General features: G+C 54.7%; 1 protein-coding gene across 2 annotated transcripts in view; it reads right to left on the reverse strand.

Annotated features, from left to right (window-relative positions):
- Nucleotides 1-11,416: 11,416 nt before the first annotated feature.
- Nucleotides 11,417-24,615, reverse strand: part of LPCAT1 (lysophosphatidylcholine acyltransferase 1) — a 39,729-nt gene continuing 26,530 nt past the window's right edge. The window contains exons 7-14 of one of the 2 annotated variants that reach the window (XM_081231966.1): nucleotides 23,651-23,685; nucleotides 22,621-22,675; nucleotides 20,818-20,900; nucleotides 18,330-18,455; nucleotides 17,628-17,781; nucleotides 17,223-17,321; nucleotides 14,679-14,820; nucleotides 11,417-13,472 (exon numbers count right to left, since the gene is read on the reverse strand). In XM_081231966.1, the coding sequence (XP_081088092.1) occupies nucleotides 13,288-13,472; nucleotides 14,679-14,820; nucleotides 17,223-17,321; nucleotides 17,628-17,781; nucleotides 18,330-18,455; nucleotides 20,818-20,900; nucleotides 22,621-22,675; nucleotides 23,651-23,685 (879 nt within the window). In that variant the 3' untranslated portion in view covers nucleotides 11,417-13,287. Of the gene's footprint in view, nucleotides 13,473-14,678; nucleotides 14,821-17,222; nucleotides 17,351-17,627; nucleotides 17,782-18,329; nucleotides 18,456-20,817; nucleotides 20,901-22,620; nucleotides 22,676-23,650; nucleotides 23,686-24,615 lie in introns of both variants that reach the window. The other variant, XR_014015682.1, reaches the window with a different exon arrangement.

A 24,615-nucleotide genomic window follows, 5' to 3' on the forward strand; every position in this document is an offset into this window, starting at 1 on the left:
CACACATGCTCCACAGTGTGAGTTTCAAGAAAGAGGAGTGGTCCTAGGTTTGGGCCTAATGGACAGGGTCACAGGAACACAGAGCAGAGCCAGTGAGCTCAGATGTGTATGTTAAAAGCACACATACTAGATGGAAACCCCTGGGAAGCGGAGCAAACCCTGCCGGGGCTGGGGAGGTGGGAGCAGCTGTGGCCCACGCCCAACAGCGCACCTGCACCGAGGAGAAGAGTCCTGCGTGCGTCCAGGAGCACCGCACCCCCTGCCCCACCCGACCCTCTCTTCTACCAGTGACTCAGGATGAAGAGCCCGGGTGCTCCGCAGCAGAATGACGTGGGAGCTGGGCCCGCAGCCTGGCCGCAGAAGGCAGAGCAGGCAGCTGTCCGGCTCCTGTGCACCTCCATCGTCCCCGGCAGGGTCCTCCCTGTCGGCACCTGTGCGGGTGGAACCTGTGGGGTTAGAGCTGATTAAACAGCCGGCCTTCGCATGCTTGGAACTTTGCCCGAAGTTTATTATTGGCCTGGCTGCTGTTGGCTCAGAGCCCTGGATGGACGGAGTATCTCAGAGTACCATCCTGCCGACCCTCAGGGCAGTCGCTCGCTGTCTGCTGTGCACCCGTTGCAGCCGCAGAGCCCGTGGGCGGGCCCAGGGGAGAGCCTGTGGCTCTGGCTGCTGCCCCCAAGCGGCTCTGCCCCGCTGGTGACCCCCATCTGGGTGCCGCCAACCGAGGAGGTCGCTGCTGGACGTTGCCTGTGTCCTGTCTCGAGCAGCCTGCTTCACCCTGACTTGGAAGGCAGCGTGGGTGCTCCCCCGACAGGTGCCCCATCCACGGGAGGACACAGGCCATGCGCTGATGTCAAGGCCTTCGACATTCCCGAGAGGCTGGAGCCATGGTGGATAAATGCAGAATCCTATCCGAGCTTCAGAAAGCCACCTGCAGGTGAGGGCGAGGTAGTGGTGCCCGGTGAGCACAGCAGTTCAACAGCAGGGGAGGTGCTTTTTCATCCCCAGATCCACATCTGCCAGGAGGTGCCTGGCTGGAGGGACGCCACCCCAAAGCTCTGTTAGGAAGAGCTGGAGAGCTCAGGTGTCACCACACTGGTGATGAGGTCGGTCCCCGGCTAGATTTTAAGAGTGATTGCCGGGCTTCCCTGGTGGCGCAGTGGTTGAGAGTCCGCCTGCCGATGCAGGGGACGTGGGTTCATGCCCCGGTCCGGGAGGATCCCACATGCCGCAGAGCGGCTGGGCCCGTGAGCCATGGCCGCTGAGCCTGCGCGTCTGGAGCCTGTGCTCCGCAACCGGAGAGGCCACAACAGTGAGAGGCCCGTGTATCACAAAAAAAAAAAAAAAAAAGAGTGATTGCCATAACTGATGGGGTGGCTTAAACAACAGAATAGCATCCTCTCTCTGTTCTGGAGCCAGAAGTCTGAGATCAAGGCGTCGGCAGGGCTGCCTCCTTTCGAGGATTGAGGGGGAGTCTGTCCTAGGCCCCCCTCCAGCTTCTGGGGGTGTGCTGGCATCCTTGGAGTCGTTGGCTTGTAGAAGCATCACCCCATCTCTGCCTTCACGCTCATATGGTGTTCTGTGTGTGTGTGTGTGTGTGTGTGTGTGTGTGTGTGTGTGTGTGTGTCTGTGTCATGTTGGATCGGGGCCGGACCTAATGCTCCATTTTAGCTTGATTATCTCCGCAAAGACCTCAGCTCCAATTAAGGCCACATTCTGAGGTCCTGGGGCTTAGAATTGCAACATCTGAATTTGGGGGCACAGTTCAACCCACAAGAAAGAAGAACCTTAACAGGCCTGTTCTCGAGGGGAGCAGCTTAGAACATGTCAGAGCCTCCCGACCCGTGGTCCCAGCAGCTCAGGCTAGTTTAATCTGGACGTGCAAAGTCTTGGAGTGGGAAGAGCGGGGTGCAGGAGAGCTGGCTTCAGGCGTCCTGCTGCTTTCAGGGAAGAAGGGACTCTCGGGGCGGTGCCAGCAGAGGGTGGGAGAGGATGCCCTGCTCAGGGCACTGGCAGGGCACCTGGGGCTCAGTTCAGGCCTCGCTCCCTCTGGCTTTGCTTTAGACGTAAGGGGACAAGCAGAACCGTGGTGCTTGGACCCTCACTGGGCGCTGGGCTTGGAGCCCATGGGAGCGTCTCTGCTACAGCTCCCTCGCCCTTTCTGACCCTATGCTGCTGCAGGCATCGACACCAGACCAGGATGCCAGGGCTCCAGGTGGCCGGACAAGGCCTCACCCCAATTTCACAGGTCACACGACGTTCATGCGGTGTCCCAGCCTCCGTTCTCCCCTCTGCTTGCTGACCACCCTCACACAGTGTGAAAGGGACCGAAATAACAATCGCTTCCGGCAGTGACCCTCAGGGCAGTGCCGGGCTCTGTGCTCAGCAGCCTCCTGCCCTCAGAAGGCCCTGGCCACCCTGGCCTGGCTGCTCCTCACCGAGGGACAAAGGGCAGTGAGCAGACAGAAAGAAAAGCCGCCAGCAGCCTGGCAGCGCCCCCGGGCACTCCATGCTGCTGTGGCCATCTGTGCGGATAGATGCTTGGACCCTGCACCCCAAGCTCCCCACGTGCCGAGCCTGGAGCCCAGGACTGCGCTTCCCAAAGGGCCTCCGTCAGGCCAGCTCAGAGTCTGCGGTGGGAAGCCCGGCCACGCCCGCAGGGGCAGCTGCAGAGACCGAGCAGGAGGCCAGTGGGCGGGCCTGCTTCCCAGGTTATTCATAGGGTTCATTTCGAGGGGAGCCCAGAGCAAGCGGCACTGGCAAGAGGGGGCTGCGACCCAGCGCAGTTCCCAAGTCGCCCGCGTAAACCCTGGCCCGCACCCAAAGCAAGGATTCTGGGTCTCACCCTCAGAGACTCTGAGTCAGCAGGTCTGAGGGGGGACCTGGGGACCTGCATTCCTAACAACTTCTCGGGGGATGCCACTGCTGTTGGCTCTGGGGCCACACTCTGAGAAACACTGACCTGGCCGGACCCATGGGGAGTGGAAGATTCTGGAAGATAGAGATGCAGCGTGGAGCCCCTGGCAGCCCCTGCAGGGACTCAGTGCAAACACTTGGAGTTTTGGAGAATAACCAAACAGTCTTCTGAAAATCCTTATGCTCCGTTTGAATTAGTATACCGCTGAGCCATAGTAGAAACTCATGGAAATTCAGTTAGCATATAAGCTGAGCTGCCCGTCATAAATTAACCAGCCAACCCGTAAAGTTTGGTACAGACAGCAATTTGCTATCATCAAGTGGAGGCAATATACACGCTTTCAGGCTCGGGCGGGTGCTGCAGACACAACTAAGCTGCAGGAACAGGTGCCCCGCTTGTTGCATCGGTATCACCCCCTTAACCTGTACCTGGGCTTCACGGGCGTTTCTTATGACCATCTGACTGCAGAAACATGGATCCCACAGTGTACCAATCCCACCGGGGAGTGGAAGACTGCAGCATTGCAGCCACGCTCGGAAGACACAGGGAAATCTTCCCGGTGGGCAGATACCTGAGCAGTGGACAGGGTTGTTCCTTAGCCAAGAAGAGGACGGTCAGAGGTACGGGTCTCAGTGATTCTTACACATTGGCTAGTGTTTGGTTGTGTGATAAGAGATTCAAAGAAAATTGGGAAATTGATGACAAGGCCTTTATCTGCAGATGACATAATCACCTATGGAGACAATCTTAAAGAATCTACAAAACAAAAGCTAGAATTAACAAGTGAATTTAGAAGGTCATAGGATACACAGAAATCAATTGTATTTCTATATACCAGCAGGAAACAACTATAAAATAAAATTTAAAATAATTTCATTTACAACAGTATCCAAAACAAAATGCTGAGGCATAAAATGCGTGCGTGCAAGACATGAATGTTGACATCTAGACAACACTGCTGAAGAACTAAAAGGGCTGAAGGAAGTGGAGTGGTAAGACCATGTCCATGATCTAAAGGCTCAGTATCATTAAGATGTTAATTTCTTCTCAAACTGACTATAGATTCGACCCAGTTCCAACCAAAATTCTAACTGGCTCTTTTGAACAGCTCAACCAGTTGGTTCTAAAATGCATATGGACCCAGAGTAGCCAAAACAATGCCAAAAAAGAACGAGATTGGAGGACAAAGGAAACTTTGTAATCCCACCATCTGCACAAAACTTAACTGTATTTTCTGTGATTATTTTTCCATTTGTGTCCTCGCTCTACAGACAGCTTTATTGGGGTTTAATCGACATACCATAAACTGCACGGGTCTCAAGTGCACAATTTGGGAGGCCGTTTATGTGGCCACAGGACGCGAGCACCATGAGAATAAAATGTTCATCCCACTCAGACAATCGTCGCGCTCCTGTGTATCCATCTTTATCCACCCCACCCAGGCAACTGCTCGTCCCCCAGCTATAGATTCCTTTTTTCTTCCTAGGATTTTATATAAATGGAACCTGCAGTAAGGACTGTTTTTTGGTCTCTTCCTCCCACTCCGCATGTTTGAGCTGAATCTGTGTTGTTACACGGATCAGTGAATTCCTTTTCATTGCTGAGTAGTGTTCCATCATATAGATAGAGCATAATCTATTCACCCATTCACCTGTTGATGGACGTTTGACTCTTACAAATAAAACAAACCCCTGTGAACACTTGTGCACAAGTCTCTGTGTGGACATGGGCTTTCATCTCTCTTGAGTTAAGTGCTTAGCTGTGGAATGGCTGGGTCATTTGCTTGATGTGTGTTTAACTGTTTTTAAAAACTGTCAAGTTGTTTTGCAAAGTGGTGATACTGTTTGACATTTCCGTGAACAGTGCAAGAGTTTCCGTTGCTCCACGTCCTTGTCAACACTTAGAATGGCCGGTCTTTTAAATTTTAGCCATTCTCATAAGTGTGCGGTAGTATCTCATTACCATTTAAATTGGCATTTCTCTAATGACTGAAGTGTTTTAGCAGTCCTTCATGTGTGTGGTTGCCATCAGTATCACTTCTTGTCAAGTGGATGTTCAAATCTTCTGCACATTTGGGTTGTTTGTTATATTATATTGTTATATTATTATTGAGTTCTGAGAGTTCTTTACATATTCTGGATACAAGTCCTTTATCAGGTGCTTTGTAAATATCTTTCCCAATCTTGGATTGCCTTTTCATTCTCTTAATAGAGTCTTTTGAAGAACAGAAGTTATTAATTTTGATGAAGCCCAATTATCAAATTTTTAAATGAATCCTGCTTTTAGTGCCATATCTGAGAAATTTTTACTTAACCCAAGATCACAAAAATTTTCTCCTAAGTTTTCCTCTAAGAGTTTTAAAATTTTAGGTTCTATCCTTATGTATAAGATCCATTTTAAATTACCATGGTGTAAGGTATAGATCAGTTTCGTACCCTTGTCCTATGGGTCATTGGGAGAGAAGTGTTGAAACCCTGAGGCACAGCCATGTGGACTGGTCTTATAGTCCTTGTGGTTCTGCTGTCTTTGCATGGTTCACGTGGAAGCTCTCTTGTCAGGCGCACATCTTAGGGTTGCCACATCCCCCTGGGAGCTGCATCCTTACTGTGAAACGACCTTTCTTCCACCCGCTGACCACTTGGTCTCTGAGATCAACATTTACCCTACCTTCTTTTGATGGAGTTGGCACTGTCCTTTTCCTTTTGGCCCACTGGTGGCTGGATAAAGTGTGCTTCTTGCAGGCATCTTGTGGTTGGTTCTTGCTTTTACATCCAATCTGACGATTTCTGCTGATTGATTGGGGTGTTTGGCTATTTACATTTAATGTAGTGCTGATACAGTTGCGTTAAATCTACCGTCTGCTACACTGTGCCCTCTGTCCCCCTTTACCACCATGCCTGCTGTCCTTCAGACTGAGGAGTTTTCAAGTCCCATGTTCTGCTTCCCCTGTTGGACTCTTAGCCGTATCTCTTTGCTGTGTCATTTTCATGTCACCTTCAAGTGGCATCACACTGCTGTACATGTCATTAGGATGGACCTGGGGCCACTTCTAGTCACCCCTCCCGGCCTCTGTGCCATTGTCACCTATGTGTTATGAACCCCAAAATGCACTGTCAGTTTTACTTTAGATACTCAATCATCCTTTACAGAGATTTAAATGATGAGAAACAAGTGTTTCTATTTACCCACATGATTACAGCTTCTGAGCCTCCTCAGGCCTCTGTGTGGATCCAGATTTCAGAATGGAATCACTTTCCTTCTGCTGTAAGGACTTACTTTCACACACTGTGTAGTGAGGTCTGCCAGCCAGTGACAAATTTTTTTAGCTTTTGTGTCTAAAAACATTTTTATTTCTCTGTTGTGAAAGATATTTTTGCCGAGTGAAGAATTCTGGGTTGACTGTGTTCTTTTTCTTTGCGTATTTTATGGATGTTGCTTCACTGGCTTCTGTTGTTCTGATGAAGAATCTGCTCTGTGCACATGGTTGTTGCTCTGTGTCCTTTTCCTCTGGTGGCTGACCTTCTCTTTATCATCTATTTTAAGCATTCGATTATGATGCTCCTGGTATGTTTCCTCCATGGCGCTTGTGCTTGGAATTCATTGAGCTCCTTGGACCCAGGGGTTTATAGTCTGTACTGAATTTGGGAAAGTATTTCTTCAAATATTTTTGTTTGCCCTTGGGACTCCAGTGGTATATATATCAGGCAACTTGAAGTCTCACACTCACTGGTGCTCTGTGCAAATTTTTGTCGTTTTTCTCTATTTTGTTTTGAATAGTTCATACTGCTACTCTTCAAGTTCACTTGCTGTCTCCTCTGTGATGTCAAAGCCACCGTTAATCCCAACCAGGGTATCTTGCGTCACAAACATCGTAGTTCTTATCTGTAGAATTTAGATTTGTGTCTTCTAAAAGACACCTGTCATGTCATAACTACACATGGTTAGTCTTGCTTCCAGCTAGCCTTTGGACACAGATTTTGCATAATGATTGTCAATGCCTTCATCTACTAATTCCATCACCTGAGTCACTTCTGGGTCTGTTTTCGTTGATTACAGATCATCTTTCCTGCTTTTTTGCATCTGGGTGACCTCTGATGGGATGCAAATCATTGTGAATTTGACCCTTTGGATGCTGGGTAGTTGTATATTCCTCTGAATATTCTCGAACTTTGGGCTGCAGGCAAGCTACTTACAAAGAGTTTGGTCATTCTTTCAGGTCTTGCTTTTAAGCTTTGCGTGGCAAGACCAGAGTCGAGTTTTGCCGAGGGGGGTTACGATTTCTTCACGACTCAGGCAAATCCCATCTGAGTTTCCACCTGAGCACCCCTTCCAGGATGGCAGCCTCTGCCCCTCCATCGTGACTAGAAGCAAAATTGTGGACTCATTAAAGTTTATTAAGTTTAAAAGAACGAATCAGAGCCTGAGCAGCTCTTGACAATCCTGTGGTAGACCCCTGCCAGACTCTCGTGTGGTTGGGGGGCCATGGAGGTCGGTTCTGCCCCTGGAACATGGGCGGCTTCCTTTGGATGAGAGAACATACACTGTATGATTTAAATATTTTGAGACTTACTCTCGAGCCAACCATAGAGTCTATTTTGCCAACTGCTTCATGTGCATTTTTAATGGCAATTAAGTCAATTTGGTAAACAGGGTTTTTCAAAGTTTCTACAAAACTGTGTTTCTTTCCCTGGTGGCTCTATAGACTACTGAGAGAATTGTGTGAAAACCTCCAACTTTGCTGATTTATTTATTTCCTCTTTTCATTCTGTCTATGTTTGCTTAGTATATTTCAAGGTATGTCACTGGGGATGTACACCTTTAGGATGACTGTGTCCTGGGGTGAACTGAACCCTTTATGGCTCTGCAATATTTGTCTTTGACACCATAATCCTCCTCATCTTAAAGGTCACTTAGTGTGATATTATTAATCCTGCTACATCAGCTGTCTTGCGGTTATGTTTGCACATTACATATATTTCCATTTTTTGTTTTTTTTTTTAAACTTTCAGTATGTGTTTAAACAGCATATAGTTAGGGTTTTTTTGTTGGATTTTTAATTTGGTCTAGCAACAGTCATTTAGGAGTTTTTAGTCTATATTTAATGTAATTACTAGTACGGTTGGATTTAAGTTTACCACTTGCTGTTTGTTTTCTGTTTGTATTATCTGCCCTTTGTTCTTTATTTTTTTCTTCTTACTTTCCTGCTTAGTTTGGGTGAAATTATTATTTTAAACTATCCCATTTTATTTATCTATAGGCTTATTAACTAATAATACCTCTCTGTTTTTATTTTGTTTTCTCTGAAGGCTTGCAATACGTTTTTAAGTGTTCACGGTCTCTCTTTAAATAACACTAATTCTCTCTGCAGAGCCAGGTTTCCACATGCATGTCACTCTTACCTTTGTTCCATGATAATATTTTCTTTTTCTCTGGCTGCTTTTAAGATTACCTCTTTACCAGTGGCTTCCAGAATTTTTTGTAAAGTGCCTTGCTGTATTTTTGTTATATTTCTTCTGCTTGTGGCGAGTTGAGCTTCTTGGATATCTGAGCTCTTAGATTTGGGAAAACTCTGGCCGTTATTCTGTCCAATAGTTTTTTTCTGTCCTAACCTCCTCTTCCCTGGGCCTCCCGTCACCTGTGATAGGACCCCTGGTGTTTCTTTTGGTCAGCTTTCTTCCCAGTCTGTGCTCCATTGGGCCCACATGTTGCTACACGATGGGCTCATGGTGTTTTCTCTGTAGTGTGTCTCTCAGGTGCCCCTGCCCAGGGCGGGATGCGGTTGGTGGCTATGGGTCTGCCTCTCTTCCCAGCCGACCCAGCGAGTACAGCATGGCAGGGGACGGAGGGGCTGGGTGAAGCACGGATCCCTACCCGGAGCTGAGCGACCAGAGCAGCCCCAGCTGGTGTGGCCGGGCCGGACCCCGCCTTGTCAGACACGGGCCCAGGACTTAGCTCCCAGCGCGGCCCCTTCTCTGGGCGTCAGCTTGCTCGCACCAGACCCCCGTCCTCGAGGGGAAATGCTTGTGTTCATCTGATACACTTGTGCCGGGGGTGGACTTCCTTCCCGTCCCTGCGGCTCTGGCAGCACGGTCTGCGGACTTAGCTGGCGGCTGACTCCCCGCCGCCCACCTTGTGTTACGTCAGGAAGGGATTTACCTTACCACAAGGGAAGCCTGGCAGCTCTGAGCAAGCCCCCACCAGAAGCTGCCGGCCTGACGGGAAGAGAAACAACTTCTGACGCTTCAGTGGCCGGGGTCCGTCCTAACGGGGTGCCCCCGTGGCGTGCAGGCTGTGCTTCGAGCTGGTCGCGCACAACGCACGTCCGCGACACCTGGGGGCCCGTGGGAACGCTCTTCTCACCCTCACGGCCGGTGACCGCGGGGTGTGGCCTGTGTGATTCTGCATCTGCGGGATGCCGTAGCCTGTGGGACTCGGGTGCCACGTGCTGCGCTCCGGCCGGGGAGATGTGAGCAGGGGAAGGGTTTTATTTCCGTGCAGAAGCGTCGGGCTCTTCTCTTCCCTGTGCGTCCGCCTGGCGGGACCCTGGAGAGAGGCTGCGCTGGCAGACGGGGATGCGCGGGGACAGGCGGCTGGAGCTGCCCCAGGACAGGTGAGCGAGGGGGAACCTGTCGCTGCCCTGAATCCTGGCCCGAGAACCAGCCACATGCTTCTGTTCTCTTCTCTGCAGCTCTGGGCTTGTCCGTCTTGAAGGTCTCCGCTCCGCTGGATGAGACACTCCTACTCGGGACACCGCGGAGCCTCCGCGCTGCAAGTTCAGATGGTCACCAGCTGTTGGGCTCCTCCGGCCAGCGACGTGACAGGACCGGGGGTGTCACGGGGGCTAACGGCAGCAGGGGAAGGGGGCCCGGGCTCTTCTGGGTGCTTCTCGGCACTTTCAGGACAAATCCTGTGACCAGCAGAGGCAAGACCACAGGCTCCGGATACTTTGGAGTGAAAATGTGAGTCGTCTCACTGGGCAAAGACCCAACCGTCCAAGGTGTGGTGGGGGCCACAGGGGAGGGGGGGAGGGAGGCCGGAGGAAGGGGGACGGGGGACGGGGGACGGGGGAGGGGAGGGAGGAAGGAAGTCGTAAATACTGGCCTCAGCCACACAACCGGCCCCGGAAGTGAGGACAGCAGCGCCCTTGCAGCCGCCTTCCTGCCTGGCGTGCGTGTGTGTGTGTGTGTGTGCGTGCGTGCGTGCGTGCGTGTGTGTGTGTGTGTGTCCTCAGTTTACAGAGGGAACGGCAGTGGCAAGGAGCGGGAACTTCGGGAACTAGGGAAAACCTAGTTTTCCGCGTGACAGAGCGTCGAGGGGTGTCTGCCAGCACCAGAAGAATGAGCATCACCGGGAGGGACGCGAGGGTCCCCGGGACCTCACCTTCTGGGAGGAGGCGGAGCCTCTGCGTTTGCAGAAGTGACCATTACATCACGCGCGTCGCTCCCTCGCGGGAAGGAGCGAGGATGGGCGCTGCGTGGCTGGAGGGACGGGCCGTCCTGGCCACTGGCCGCTGCTGCTCTCGGCGGCACCCACCCGCGCGTGCGGAGCTCCGCCCCAGGAGGGGGCTTCCGGCCGGATCAGCAAATGGGGGCAGGGGGTTGGGCAGAGGTGAACCTTCTGCTTCTGTAGGAATCGCCACCAGGCACACCTTGAGCGCCCACCCCACCTTAACACCCGTCCCCTCTGAGGTGCTGGGAAGCCCCAGAAGCCGCGGCAGGTCCCAGGGCAGTGTGCCCTCCACCCCCCCCCCCCCCAGCTCCCAGAGGCTGCTTGTCCCCTTCCTTCGACTGGGAAGCTGTGCCCAGCTTTGAATGTGAAATGTCCAGACCCTGGCTTGCTTTGGCCCTTTTTTTTACTTAAAGACTTGAGCAAACTTTAACCATTTTCAAAGGCAACACCTATTTGTTACGTTAGGAAGGGCCAATGCCTACCCCGGTTGGTGCATGAATGTCATTCTGGTGCATTTCCTCCGCCGCTGCCCCGATGGGGTCAGACCACGGGCTCCCTCTCCGGCTTCCCTGACTTACGACATGAACACGATGCTAAGGGTCACTCCATCTGGAAGCCGCTGGCTACACAACCTCAATTTTCTCCTATATAGTTTTCGGGACTGCAGTACATCAGCTCTTTCTTTCACTTCTATTTCTAAATCCTTCACTGATTTAATAGGACGAATTCAAGATTCCTGTCTCTCTCTGCTCGACAAAACGTACGTAGAAGGTGCGTGTTTCACAGAGAAATTATAGAGAGCAACTCAGCAGGTCGGCAAACAGCCTACGAGGTTGAGTTCTGAGACGTCAGCCGCTGTCTGCGTGCCAGTGAAACCTCCGACCCTCCCTTTGCCATCCAGAAAGCGTTTTCTACAGAGTTCAATTACGATGCTTCCCCAACGTCCTAGAAAAGCACTAAGAAATCTCAGTGGGACTGGTTCTCCTGTCATAGCCTGCATCATGTCTGCTGTTGTCTTTCCGATGAAAAAAACCGCACATAACAAATACGTCCTCAAGTACGTAAGACTTTGCGTTTTATTCGTTCCATTGAAAACCCCGAGTTTGTTGGGAGGCTCCCGTCCCACCCCCCTCGCGCCCGGCAGGGCCTCTGCAGGCGGCGGGCGCCCCTGTGGCTCCTGGTCCCACACAAGGGGACTCAGTCCCGAGCTCTGTACGTTCACAGTTCTGGATGCCCGCGACCCTAAGTCGCTACGAAAGAGAAAAGAGTATCTGGAGGAACAAACATCCATTCAATGTCTGTTTATCAGAGATTTTTTTCCTGAAAACGCACAGCGGCATTTCATTCAAAAACCCTTCATCCACAGACACAGGGCCCAGGCCCTTCCTCAGAACATCTCAGCTTGTTCACCTCCTTCATTGCCAGGTGTGGGTTTTTCTCTTTTAAAAATGAAACTCCACGCATCCCACGATCATGAAATCAGTCCTGTTCGCTACCCAGGCCGTGCGGGAAGCTCTGCGCCTGACGGGCGAGCGCCCTGGAATGATGTCAGTCACCCCGCACGCACCCTGCGCGGGGCAGGAGGGGCTTCGGAATGAACGGAAGTTAAGGGTGTTTCCTTTTCTGACGTCTAACTGGAGACACGCACGTCTCCAAGCCTCAGGAAGTTAGTAAACATTTTCCCTGTACTTCTGGCTCTGGTGGTCACTTCCTATGGAGATGGCCCCAAGAGAAATTAGAAACTCAAAAAAAATTTCCCAAACAGACCCAGAGGCTTTGCTTCAGGGAACTCAGTGTGTGGTTGTCATTGTGCTTTGACGACAGGTTTCTAGTTACGTCACAAGGAGGTGAATCAAGGTGGTTTCATGAGGGTGAAGGCAGCACCTGGAGCCCCTCCCCGAGCCCGGCGGCACTGCTCCCTACTGACGCCCCCAGACACGGAGAGGGACTGGAGCCCCCCAGGCCTGCCCCTCCTTCCCCGAGGCTCATCCGTCTGTCTCCAGATGCCCCGAGAACCCTGGTGCGAATGGCGGGACGGTCAGCGCAGGCGGGGCCTTCCAGAGTGTCACCATCCCTGGGGCACCCGGCCCGGGAGACAGGAACCCCCCCGTTTCCACCCCGGCCCACCTCATCTCCCCAATATTCAATGCTCTGATCGGAGCTGACACTTTGGTGAAGTAGATCATGTCACACGGAAACAGAAACCCCAAAAGCTGGTATAAAAAGAGGGGGTTTTTGTAAAGGACCGAGGAGACAAAAAGGTGGTTCCGGGCCGGGAGCCTCGGTGGAGGGGAGTTCCCTGGTCGAGAGAGGCCGGAGGGAGCGTTAGCTCAGAGCCCCAGGCAGCCTCAGGGCCTGCGAGGAAAAGGGCCTATAAAGAAACATCCCCTGACCCTCCAAGGAAGATGAAGTAGAAAAGCAATTCTCTTTTCGTAAAAAAATGCTGAGTGTTTCCTGAAGTATCTAAATGAAGTTTATAAAATACTCATGAGCTCCTGCAAATATAGAAACGTTGAAAAATCAGATGGCGGTTCTGCCCACCGATTCCACCGAGGTCGGCAGAGACTTTGTGCCGGAATCGAAACGCGGGTGACACGTCCCGCTTTCAGGTGCGTGTGGCAGCCGCTGGCCTGCGCAGCCTGGAACGGGCCAGCAGGGACGGTGGGAGAGCACGGAAACAAAACGGGAGGCTCGAGGTGAAAAGAGAGCAATGCCTGGGCCGGCCCCCGAGTGCCGCCTGGAAGGGAGCCCCAGGAGCCGCCCCCACGAGCTCACCGCGCCCGTCAGGCACGCACGGCCACGGCCTCGGGCCCGCGGGCAGGAAAGGGACAGCACGTGTGGGAGCGTGGAGCCCGGATGCTATATCACAGCAAACGGGGCGGCGGCTGCGGAGAGGCCTCGTCTCGCCAGAACCTTACGTCCTAGTCCAGCTTCTTACGAAAAGGCTCCGTCCCAGCGGCCGAGTTTTCGGGGCTGAAGTCGGCGCAGAAGCCGTTGGGGGTGGGAGCCGGGGTCGTCTGTGCGCAGCTCTGGGAGTGCGTCTGCTCGGGGTACAGGTATTCCTCCGCGAAGTCGGGGTACGCTTCGGCAAACCTCTCGAAGTCGGCTGGAAAGACAAAGGCACCTTGGTTACCGGCCTGCGGGGGCAAAGGTCTAGAGTCCGGGGTCTCTCCCTGGCGCCCCACTCACACCCTGGGGGCATCGTGGCATCTACGTGGACCCTCGGGAGGCCACACGAGGCACTGCACCTCAGTTTTCTCTGTGTACCCCATTCCCCGTGAAGACCAGGGTGGCTCTCACGTCCTTTCGGCTACTCCTGCTTTGGGGAAACTAAAGGATCCAGTCAGGGATGTATTCTGGGTGCTCAGCATCCTGGCAGCGGCCTGATACCCCCGAGGCAGGAGCCTCGATGGACACAGCTAGGCCCTGGGGACACCAGGTGCACAGAGAGTCACCCCGAGCCATCGTGGGGCCTGCGCGGCTGTGTGTCTCCCGGTGGCCCTGGGTCCTGGCGTCGGGGTGGGGAGCGCCCTCGGGCTCGCACTGGGGCACCCTGGGGGCTCGGTGATGCTCAGAGGCCCGGGCCCAGGGCACTGCAAGCTCCAGCGGCTGCAGAGAAATGCCGTGCTCCCGCGGGGAGCGGAGCTGCCTCCACAGGGAGTCTGTGGTCGGTCAGGGCTCCGAGGCTCAGCAGTAGCACCCGCTCCCCGGGAGGTACGGCCCCCTTTAGCGCAGACACGCGCGCACACCCAGACCAACGCGCTGCGGCACCTGCCTGACATTTGGATGCGATTTAAAAACACATCCAAACACGACGTGCACAGTGACCTTTCCTGAGCAAACGTCTCCTCCTACTTTAGGGAGATTATGGGCTCATCCTCAGATGTGCACGCGGCCGGCGCGCTGAGCGGGCCGCCTTCTGGGGCTCCTGCTGCTCCCACGCCCCCGGCCTCGGTCCCCAGGCGGGTTCCGGTCCCCGTTCCCGAGGATCTCGGCTGTTCTGCTTTGTGTGGCGACAGGTGACATAGCCAAAACCCTGGGAGAGGAGATGCCCCAGGAATCGGTCCTGATGGGCTGGGCATGGGGTTCCTCCCCCCACCGGGGACCCTGATCTCAGCCCGGCCGCAGCCCCGGGGAAGGCGCCTACTTTACAGCTGGGCTGGGAACGTGCTTCTGTTAATGGCCTGCAGAAGCGAGACTGGAAGCTCCCACCCCAGCCCTGCCAGGTTTCAGGAGAGCCTGGCGAGAGGGCAGGGGCAGTGCCTCCCCCACCTCGCACTAGGGGGTGGCCTCCCCAGCTCCCAGCACTCACCAAACGTGATCCTGCCCTTCTCCTCTTGGTCGATCGCCTGGAAGAGGTCGGTCACGGTCAGTTCAGCCACTCCCAAGGCGGTCTTGAGGATGCTGGACAGGGCGTGCTCGTCTATGCTGCCATCCTCCTGCGACCCGTACATCTGCAAGGCAGGGGCAGGCGTCACCCCGTGGCCCCGCCAGCCCCGACTACCCAGGGCAGCTGCTTCTCCTCCTTGGCGTTCCCAGCTCTCCGGCCGGCCCAGATACCACAGGGTCAGAATGGCCGGAACTCAGTTGCACGACCGAGCCCTCGGGAGCACTGAGCACCTCGGGCAGGGTGGCAGCCAGGAGCCTTCAGTTCCCTGCTCTTGTGTTTTTTTTTTTTTTTGCGGTACGCGGGCCTCTCACTGTTGTGGCCTCTCCCGTTGAGGAGCACAGGCTCCGGACGTGTGGGCTCAGTGGCCATGGCTCACGGGCCTAGCCGCTCCACGGTATGTGGGATCCTCCCAGACCGGGGCACGAACCCGTGTCCCCTGCGTCGGCAGGCGGACTCTCAACCACTGCGCCACCAGGGAGGCCCTGCTCTTGTGTTTTAAACCCACCAAGAAAGGGTGGTATATACGCTGCAACGTGAGGACCTGGCGTTCAGCCTTTGGCTGCGAGGTGCCCACTTCACAGATGCCCACCTGAATGAACACGCTGCGGCTATGAGTCGCGGTGACCAGTGAAACTGCCAGGAAAGGAGCCAGGCCGCCCCGCCTCTGTGAGGTCCCCCTTCCAGAAGGCCCTGGGTGACCCACATAACTGACCACCTCAGGGACCCTGCTTCTCCTCTCCTGTGCCCTAATTCCCACTCTTAACGCTTTAAATTCACCAAGAAAGAGAGAACCCCCAAAACCCTAGGCCCCTACCCTCAACCCTGACAAAGGCAGAGCCCCGTGACCTGTGACCTCGCTGCCCCCAGGGCACGCCGTGTGCCCTCCAGGACCTGTGAGTAATAGACCTGTCTTTTCCAAGTTCCCTGATGGCTGTCGCCGAGGGCGTCCTGCAGTCACACTGGGAGCCCCAGGGGCCGGTCCAGCCACAGCCCTGGCTACCGACAGGCTGAGACCAGCACACGACCGCATTCCATCCTGCGCTGTAAATGCCTGATGTCCTCCTCCTCCTGCCCCAGTTTGGGAGGAGCGGCCCCTGCCTCCCCCACCCCAGCCTGACCAGGGGCTGCAGAGCTGGGGGCCATCACTGCTGCGCTGTCTGCAGGCTCTCCTCGCCACGCTGGGGGGCCCCTGACCAACCTGCTCCCCAACCCCCCGGACTTCTTGGGGCGGTCCCTCTGCCCTCCTGCCTAGAGGTGGGCTTCCCGTGGCGGGATGTCCACATGAGCAGGACACACCGGCCCCGCCGTGCGGATGCCCGGGCATGGATGGGGCTGTCTGCCTTCCCAGGGGGCCCGTGAGGAGTGGTCACTGCAGGGGACGTCGTCGTGGAGAAGTGCCGGGACCCACAAGGCGGCACGAGCGGCGCCGTCCTCCCCGCGGCCCTCGCGCCTGCCCTCAGGTGGGGGCCTTGGTAGCGCTGCTAGAAGGTGGCCATGCTCATGCTCAGCTGTTTCACTGAGAAACAAGCTGGCCACCTCCCTGCCAGCCACTGTCGTGGCAGCAGAGTCCACCAGGAGATGTCAGAGAAGCTGCTGCAGGGCCACCAGACAGGGCGTGGCCAAGGCAGCACCGGCACGGGGGCGACGAGCCCAAGAGCCACCCTGGAGGTGCCCGCCAAGGCTGGAGGAGGGGACAGGCTTTCTGAGACAGGGCGCTACCGAGGGCCGCTGCCGTCTGATTAACCTCCGTGACCTGACCCGCAGAAGCCGCCCTGCACCGTGGGGGACTCCCCCAGTGTGCCATGGAGAGGGTCTGCTGGGGTCAGAAGGGAGAGAAGGGGTTTTCCCGGCAGTGAGTGACAGCAGCTTCCTGACCTATACGTCATGTTTTCGTGAGTCTGGCTAATGTGAGTTGCACCTGTGAGACACAGACAGGATGTCTCTGTGTGGCAAAGCGTGCCCAGCTCCACCCTAGGGGACTGACCAGGTGAGGCCATGCTTGAGGGCAGCCAGGTGGATCTGTGGGCGGGCCGGGGCCCCATCATGGGCCTTCCCCAGTCTCCCAGACTCACTGCACCCATGGTGAACGGCCTGGCTCTGGGCTACGCTGGGGCAGGCGGCTCCTTAGTCCCGAAGCCCTGCTTTCCTCTGGTCAACAGGCTGATGGGATGGGGAGGCCGTGCTGGGAGCTAGAACCCACTGGTCCTGCTCAGGCATCCAGGACTCAGGAAGACCCTTCTCCACACTCTTACCTTATGAGTGAGGGCTCTGATTCCAGGGAGGAATCAAGTAGAGGAGGTTTGCGGGCCTTTTTACAAACAACGGCCAGTACAAGCTTATGTGAGAAGAGCAGGCAAACAGTACGTTTACCAAAGTCATAAGGGGCTATGAAAAGCCTCACAGGTCTCACGTGACCCCGGTCTCACCGACCCCACAACTTAAAGGTCACGTAAACGCCACACTTACCTTGAACGCCAGCTGGATGGTGTCCAGGGTCTGCGACGGCCGACACACGACGGACAAAGCGACCAAGTACTCCCGCACGTCCATCTCCCCGCTGCCTCCCTGGGAAGAGACGCTCTCAGGAGACAGCCCTGCCCCGTCCCGAGCGTGCGTGTGACGTCCCAGGCCTTTTGGCAACCGCTTAAAAAAACCCCAACTACAGGCGTGTTTATCAGCAAACGCTGATTTAAAGCCAAATTTCTATGTGCATTTGACAGCATCTTTGGGGGAGAAAATACCCCAAAAGACTGGGGGGGCTGGCAGGATGGGCAACAAGGGCTGGTCTCCCCTTCTCTGCTTCCAAAATTGCCTGAAGAACGTTTCTGTCGAGGGACACAGCTGCCCCCAAGCCCCCCCACAAGGCCTCACCTCATCAAACAGGGCAAACAGGTCCTCCAGCGCCTCGGACTCGGGGACCCCCAGCTGCGCCGCGAGCCCGGGCAGAGTCAGCCTCCCGCCCCGCTTCAGCCTGGCGCTGTCTGCGTGTCTGTCCAGGTCGCGTTCGAGTTTTTCTGGTTTTAGCCTAAACAAAAAATGAGGGGAACATTTTTTTTCAATAAAATTACAAAATGCTGAAAATGGCAGATTTACTGTTATGTATTAAACCCCAACAAAACATTAAAAGGATTCATAGACCAAGCAGCAGTCAGTCCTCGAGAAAAGAGGCTCTTCCAGGAGCTTGAAGGCACGAGTGTGTCCTGTGTGAGCATCCGCACAAGCACTGACACCCCTGTGGGTGTACGGGCCCCACCCTTGGGCAGGTCCTCAGGGGATGGCGGACCGGGGCGGTGGGGGCGTCCATACAGAGACGGCCAGGGCCGACCATTCAGGGTTTAAGACACTTACTTCTGTGTGGAATGAAGCTGGTATTTGAAAAAAAGAGAAAAAAAAACCCACCCCAAATCTCAGAAAAAGCACCATTAATTATCTCGATTGCCCGCCACCCGTGACCTCCAGCTCGGTCAGCAAGTGCCCAGGCGGAGACCCTGCGGCGGCCTGGTGGGTGTCACAGGCACCCACAGGAGCGCTGCCTCCAACTGGGCGCTCAAGAGAAAGGAGCAGGGAACTCACCCCAGGCCCCTCACCAGCCTGGCAAACTCTAGAAGGCACGTGTCCGCGGGGAGACGAAGCTGGCCTTCCGCCAGGGCCAGCTGGCAGTCCTCAAACGTGTAGTCAGTTACGGAGACGCCCAGGGCCCTGCGAGAGAGGAGGGCACTGCCATCAGCCGCCCCCTCGGGGCAGCAGAGCGAGTGCTCTGGACGCTGAGGTGGGCGGAAAGGTGACGTTTAAAGGCCACGTTCAGGGAGTCCCCTGGTGGCCTAGTGGTTAGGATTTGGCGCTTTCACTGCAGCGGCCCGGGTTCCATCCCTGGTCGGGGAACAACCCTACATGCTTCGAGGTGTGGCCAAAATAGAAACAAACAAACAAATAAATAAAAAAGACCATATTCAGCAGTAAACATAAAGGCCGAAGAGCTGACCCCAAATCTCAATTACTTGGAAGCTGGGGCCGCCCCAGCTTCGTGGTTAGTCTCGTATCGCTGTGGTTTCCGCCCACTAGGGAACTAGCACGCATCTAGCGCCTTAAAGAGGACGACGCTGCCCGCAGTGGTGCTCAGTTCAGCTCAAGTCATCTTTGCAGGCCGCAGGGACCACTGCTATCTGTGCTGGCACCACCCTGAAGTCAGAGGGAGAGTCAGAACCCAGTCATTCCACAGAGCGGCGTCAGATTTCAAGAAAAATAGCCTTCTCCTGACTATTCTGGAAAGTGCATTCATGGTAGGAAATTGACCGCATATAGAAAACTGCCCCCCAACCCCGCCTCCGTAACTGAAAGGGCGTTTACTCATTTCGATGGGACAGTCGGCCCTCTGGATCCGTGGTTCCACATCCAAGGATACAGAGGGCAGCTGCACCAGACTGTCTCACATAAGGGACTCGAGCATCCTTGGATTTTGGCCTCCGAGGGTCCTGGAACCAGTCCCTGGCGGGTACTGGGGCACAGCTATAGTTCCTTGCTGCCATGGCAATGCTGTGTGCAGTCAGGTAATAAGGAAACAGCGACTTTGAAGGCTTCTTTCCGAGGCTGCTAAATTCCCCTTAAGAGCACTTAGGCCTGGTCGCGTGGGGACAGACGCCAGAACTGCCCCAGGAGCTCCCGGGCTACCCACAGGAAGGGGGAGGGGGCTGGCTCAGGGGCCGCCTGCAAAGCTTGTCGGGACCCGGGCCCTTCCCAGGTGCAGCCCCGGTGTGACTAAAGACCAGGAAGGTGACCGCCCACGTCCGTGGTTCTGGCTGTGAGGCAAGGGGAGACCCGATGGGTTTCTGCCCTTTTCCACTGAACGTGACGCGTCTCTGTTAACACAGATCATATGACGCCATAAAAGTTTCTTTAGGATACATATTTAAAATATTTAATTGTTAATTTGTCTGAACACGAACTAAAAAAAAAAAAAAATTACACCTAACCTGTCAGGTCTGTGACTCTGGATATTATTTTCTTATCTAGAGGTTGATCAAGGGTGTCACTCACTGCCCTGACTTCCCAAAAGCTGGGAGTTGAGAATCTCCCGCATCCCGGCAGCTCTGTGTCCGCATGTGGGATTCGGAGAAGGGGGGCCTGAGGGGAGCGGGCGTGTTTTGCTGGACTCCATTCCCAGCGCCTAACACTCTGAGGACGCCTGGGCAGACTGAACGCCTGGCTGAGTTTAATTCACGTGTGCTGAGGCTAAACGCATGATTTTGCTCAGTGTGTCTCACAGAATGCACTAAAGCGGGGACGACGCATCCGTAGTGAGGAGATGGACTTTCCCTTAGAACCTAAGTCGCACCAGGGCAGCTGTGTGCACGTCCCCACAGGTGACACCGTCCGAGCACCCCTCCAGGCACTGCAGTGGCCGAACTCAGAGGCAGTCCCTGCCCGGGAGAAGAGAGGAGGGGAGGGAGGGGCTGGGACTGAGAGGAAGGGGGAAGGCACCTGGGGTCTGGGCTGAGGCTGCCAGGGCCTGAAACAAGCGGCAACTGCAGGGAAATAGGAGGTGAGAAGATTCCTGGCCACACACACACTGTTGTACGAGCAGCGCAAGATTAAGTGCACCAATACCACACTTAGCTCGGCGGGACGGAGTAAGAACCTTAGTAACGCTGTGTGGGTAGATGGCAAGTGTCGAGGACGCACCAGCCCAGGCCAGTGCTCTCGCCCGCGGCCCCGCTGCCTGTCTCCAAGGGACGCGCACGGACGCAGCCCCCATGGGGACTGCTGGCTAATGGGGATGTTTGCAATGTGCAGAATTAAGTGGCAATGAACCATCTTCCAAATGTTGAACAAGCAGAAATGTCCTCCAACAGAATCAGGAGACAAAGCATGCAGCCAAGCACACTCTGGCCGATGCTCAGCCTAGGCTGGTTCCAGCCACCTCCCCGAAGCCGCTGACTGGTTTTACAGCAAGGCCACGACACTGGCGGACAAGGACACTGAGTAACGAACGCTCAGGGAAGCCAAGGGCACCGGGGCTTCCCGCAGACCCCGCCACCCCGCCGCGGAAGGGGCGCTCACTCACTCTGCCATCACGTGCCGCACGTTGCTGGCGTACAGAGTGGGGTCCTTCTTCTCCTCCTCTGAGGGGGTGTACACGGGAAGGAACTGTGCACACAGAGACGCCGGTTACCTGCATGAGCACAAGACTCTGCCCTCGCCCCACCACCACCACGATGACAAGCTCCTCCCGGACAAATCAAGATCTGTCAGAGTACCCCCCACTGGAATCGTCTCCGGAGCTGTCACTGCTGCCCATGCACGCACACACGTGCACAGACACACACGTGTGTGAACTCACAACCCACCTTTCCTCACCAGGAGCACCACTCCTCCGACACAGAAGCCAGTGAGTCGTGCTTACGATTTCACACAGGGGCTTAGTCTTTGGAATCAAAAGAATCGCACGTGTGCTTCCACTTCTAAAGTCTCAGTTTTGTGTTGTGGGTAACACGACAAATTATTTCCACATGAAAGACTATTATTAGCTTTTTGACAACTACCGCATTTGGAGAATATAATAAACTGTCCCAGGAACGTGTGTCTTTGCGTGTTTTAAATAAGTATGTCTCACACCCTGTGCCAACCCCCCATTGTAGAAAAGGAAAAAGACCATCACGGAGCCCTTTTCTTTAGTATGGATATCCAAGAATACAGGAACATCCCCCAATCCTATCAATTCTCATCATATAATTCTTGTCTTTCACTTACTGCCACCTTTTAAAAACTTTGTAAGTTGCAACAGTTCCTCATATTAGCACTGGCGTCTTGTAGGAGTGACACAAAGAAAGAATTTAGAGTGATTTCACAAAGCCATAGAGTTTCTTCCCAGCTCTTAAAATTAGAAACCAGTCTGAAATAGAGCATCTTCCCTGGAGTCTCACCCCGCCTCTGCCTCTCGGCCACCAGCAAACGAGCCCCATAAAATATCCTGGGTTGCAGGCCAGCCACCCTTGGACTCAGGCCATGGCCCTTTCAGCCCAGTCCTTTATAATTAAGTGGCTTATGTTCTACTGAAGTGAAAAACCTGGCTGAAAGCCGGGCTCGTTTGTAAATTCAGTATTACTCTGCAGTATTTATCAGAAGGTAGCAAATGAAATGCTTTAAGTTGTGTAAGACTCATCTCTCATTTTCAGGTGTAGGAGTAGCAAGTTAATTCCCCTTTTAAGAAAATAAACTCTATTCCTCATCCACTCAATTAAATTTACAGGCTGCATGAATGTGACCATATTTATGTGAGTAGAGAGGACAGGTATTGTGACTTTGGAAACGGGCTGAATACTGGAGGCAGTCTACCTGGTCTGACCAAGTATTAAACAGGACAACAGTATGATAAGTTAGCAGTACGATATCAGCAGTGTTAGTACTGGGTAAAAATATAAGCCAAAAGAATCATTAATCGCAGGTATGCCAACCTTACATGCCCTTAAGCTATGCTAACCATAATAAAAGAATGATGGGCTTAGCTTCCTGTTGATTTTTAAAATCCTATCTGAATGGATAAAAAGTCATGCAAGAGACACAAAGTTGATGCAAAACCCTTGGGAAGCACCTTTAAGGAGCCATGAGAAATGGAAGAAGTTCAAAGCAAGACAGATGACATATAACTTTGTATCTGTGCAGATACCAACATGACATTGTATAACCCTATGTATCATTGTATCCATATAACATTATATGTATAGAGACATCAAAATAACATTGTGTAACACTGTATCTATAGAAACCACAACATAACATTATAACAATACAGACAATATAACATTGTATAACATCGCATCTGTATAAACTCCCATACAACGTTGTGTAACACTGTATCTATACAAACCTCAATTTCCACTTGATTGTGAAACTGACACAATGTGAGCCACAGGATTTTCAACCTTAAAAATGAAAGGGTTTACAGCACTGGTTAAAAGATTCTCAATTCCTTTTAGTTAAACTACTTCTAGTTCTGGAGCAAAGTCTCCAGACCCCGCTCCCCTGCAGAGGGCACCACCGAGCAGGCAATTCTCCTTCAGGAGGGGATGCTGAGCCTTCCTCAGCCTAAATCTGAACCTTAAACACACCACTGAGTGACAAGGCTACTTTGATTAAACAGAAGTCTCCACTGAGCTTATTAAACACGCGCACACCGGCCTGGCTGTGCCCTGGAAGCCGCTGTGCCCTGTTTGTCCTCTGGCTCAGGAAGTCTCATCTACCTGACCCCGCCCCCTCCTGGCTGTCCCAGGCCCTACATCATGCCATCCCCATGCCCGGCCTCAGCTCTCCGCCCACCCCCCACTTCCACCTCATCACTGCCAGCCCCAAGCCCAGGTCACCGGGACCCTGAAGGATCCCCCTCCCAGACATTCCCCAGCTTCCGTCCACTCCGCCCTCCAGCCTCAGCAATGCCCCCCCGACCCCCCGCGCCACTCGGGCGCGCCAGGGGCCTCGGAGGGCTCTGCGTGGCCTCACCACCCGGCCCTCGGCCTCCGAACGCCAGCCCACATGCCGGCGCCTGGACCCCCGTACGCCCCCAGCAGCCGCGCGGGAGGAGGCCCCACGCTCCCCTCTCCTCTCTGGGGCCGGCCATGTGCAGCCGAGCGCCGAGCTGGCAGACACAGGCGGGAAGAGAAGTTCTCAGCTACCTTCCCGCCAGGGCCGAGGACAATTAACTTCAGTCCTGGAATCCAGGAGTGTGAAGAAGGCCAGCCTCGTGCAGCTGGCCTCCCTGGGCCGAACCGAACTGCTGTCCAGCAGCAGCGGCCCTGTGCTCCGTTTCTGCCTTTGCTAAAGTAAGCAGCACGGCGGTCACTGGAGCGGGCCTGCTTTCCTGGGAGGACAGGACAAACAAGACAGGGCGGGGTCTGACTTACGCTCCGGGGCCTTGCCACGTCCAGGTGATGGTGTCCTGGGGGCAGGAAAGGAGCGATGAGTCAGGAGGGAAGCCCGTGTGTGCCGCGCCCCTCCTCCTCCTCCTCGACCTCGGGAATGCCGGCCTCGCCCCGGCCCTCGCCCTGGCCACCTGGGACCGCAGAGGGGCTGTCTTCCCTACCAGCCACGTCCCCTCTGGGGCAGGGGAGAAGGGGGAGCCCAGCACCGCAGGTCCCCCCAGACTCACCCATCCCAGCGTCCGCCCAAGACCCCGTCCTGCCCCCCTCTGCCTCCGCCTTCTCCGGGCGCCCGGGGCAACTTCAGTCCACGCCCGGACCTGCTCTGTGCTCTGCAGGCCCTGCCCTGCCCATCACCACCACCTAGCCAGGTGATGCTGTTGGCAGCCTCGTTCCAGCTCCACACCCACTTGAGCCCCCAGGGTCCTCGCCTGGACTTGGTCAGAGACGCTGACGGTCAGCTCCGGATGGGGGCAGGGAGCGCGGAACAAAGCCACAGGGCCGCATCTCCCCCACCCCGTGCCTGCCCGGGGTCCCACGGGGACATTTCAGATGCTCTCCATCCTCAGCCACCTAGGTGAGGACCGTGGGTGACACACGTCCTGCTTCCACCCTGACACCGGTCACCCACCAGGGCTTCCTTCTCTCGCAGGTCTGACACCCACCCACACCCTTATGGCTCCTGGAAACCCACCTGCCACGGGGCGTCCCACACGCAGTCCCCAGCCCAGCCCCCTCCACGCAGGTCTGTGCTCAAACCTTAAGCAGCCAAAGAGCACGTGACATAGACCATGAGCGCAAGGCAGACAGAGGTCACCGTTCCCCGACAACCGCGCTGAATGTTCCCAGAAGAACCCAGTGCCGTGCTTCAAATAAGCTGATGGAACAAACTTAAAAAGGGGAAAATCTAGAATCCTACACACTGGTGATGATGGATTCTCATTCTCAGA

The sequence above is a fragment of the Mesoplodon bidens genome (assembly GCF_964165515.1).
Source record: "Mesoplodon bidens genome assembly, chromosome: 4".
Classification (NCBI taxonomy): Eukaryota; Metazoa; Chordata; class Mammalia; order Artiodactyla; family Ziphiidae; genus Mesoplodon; species Mesoplodon bidens.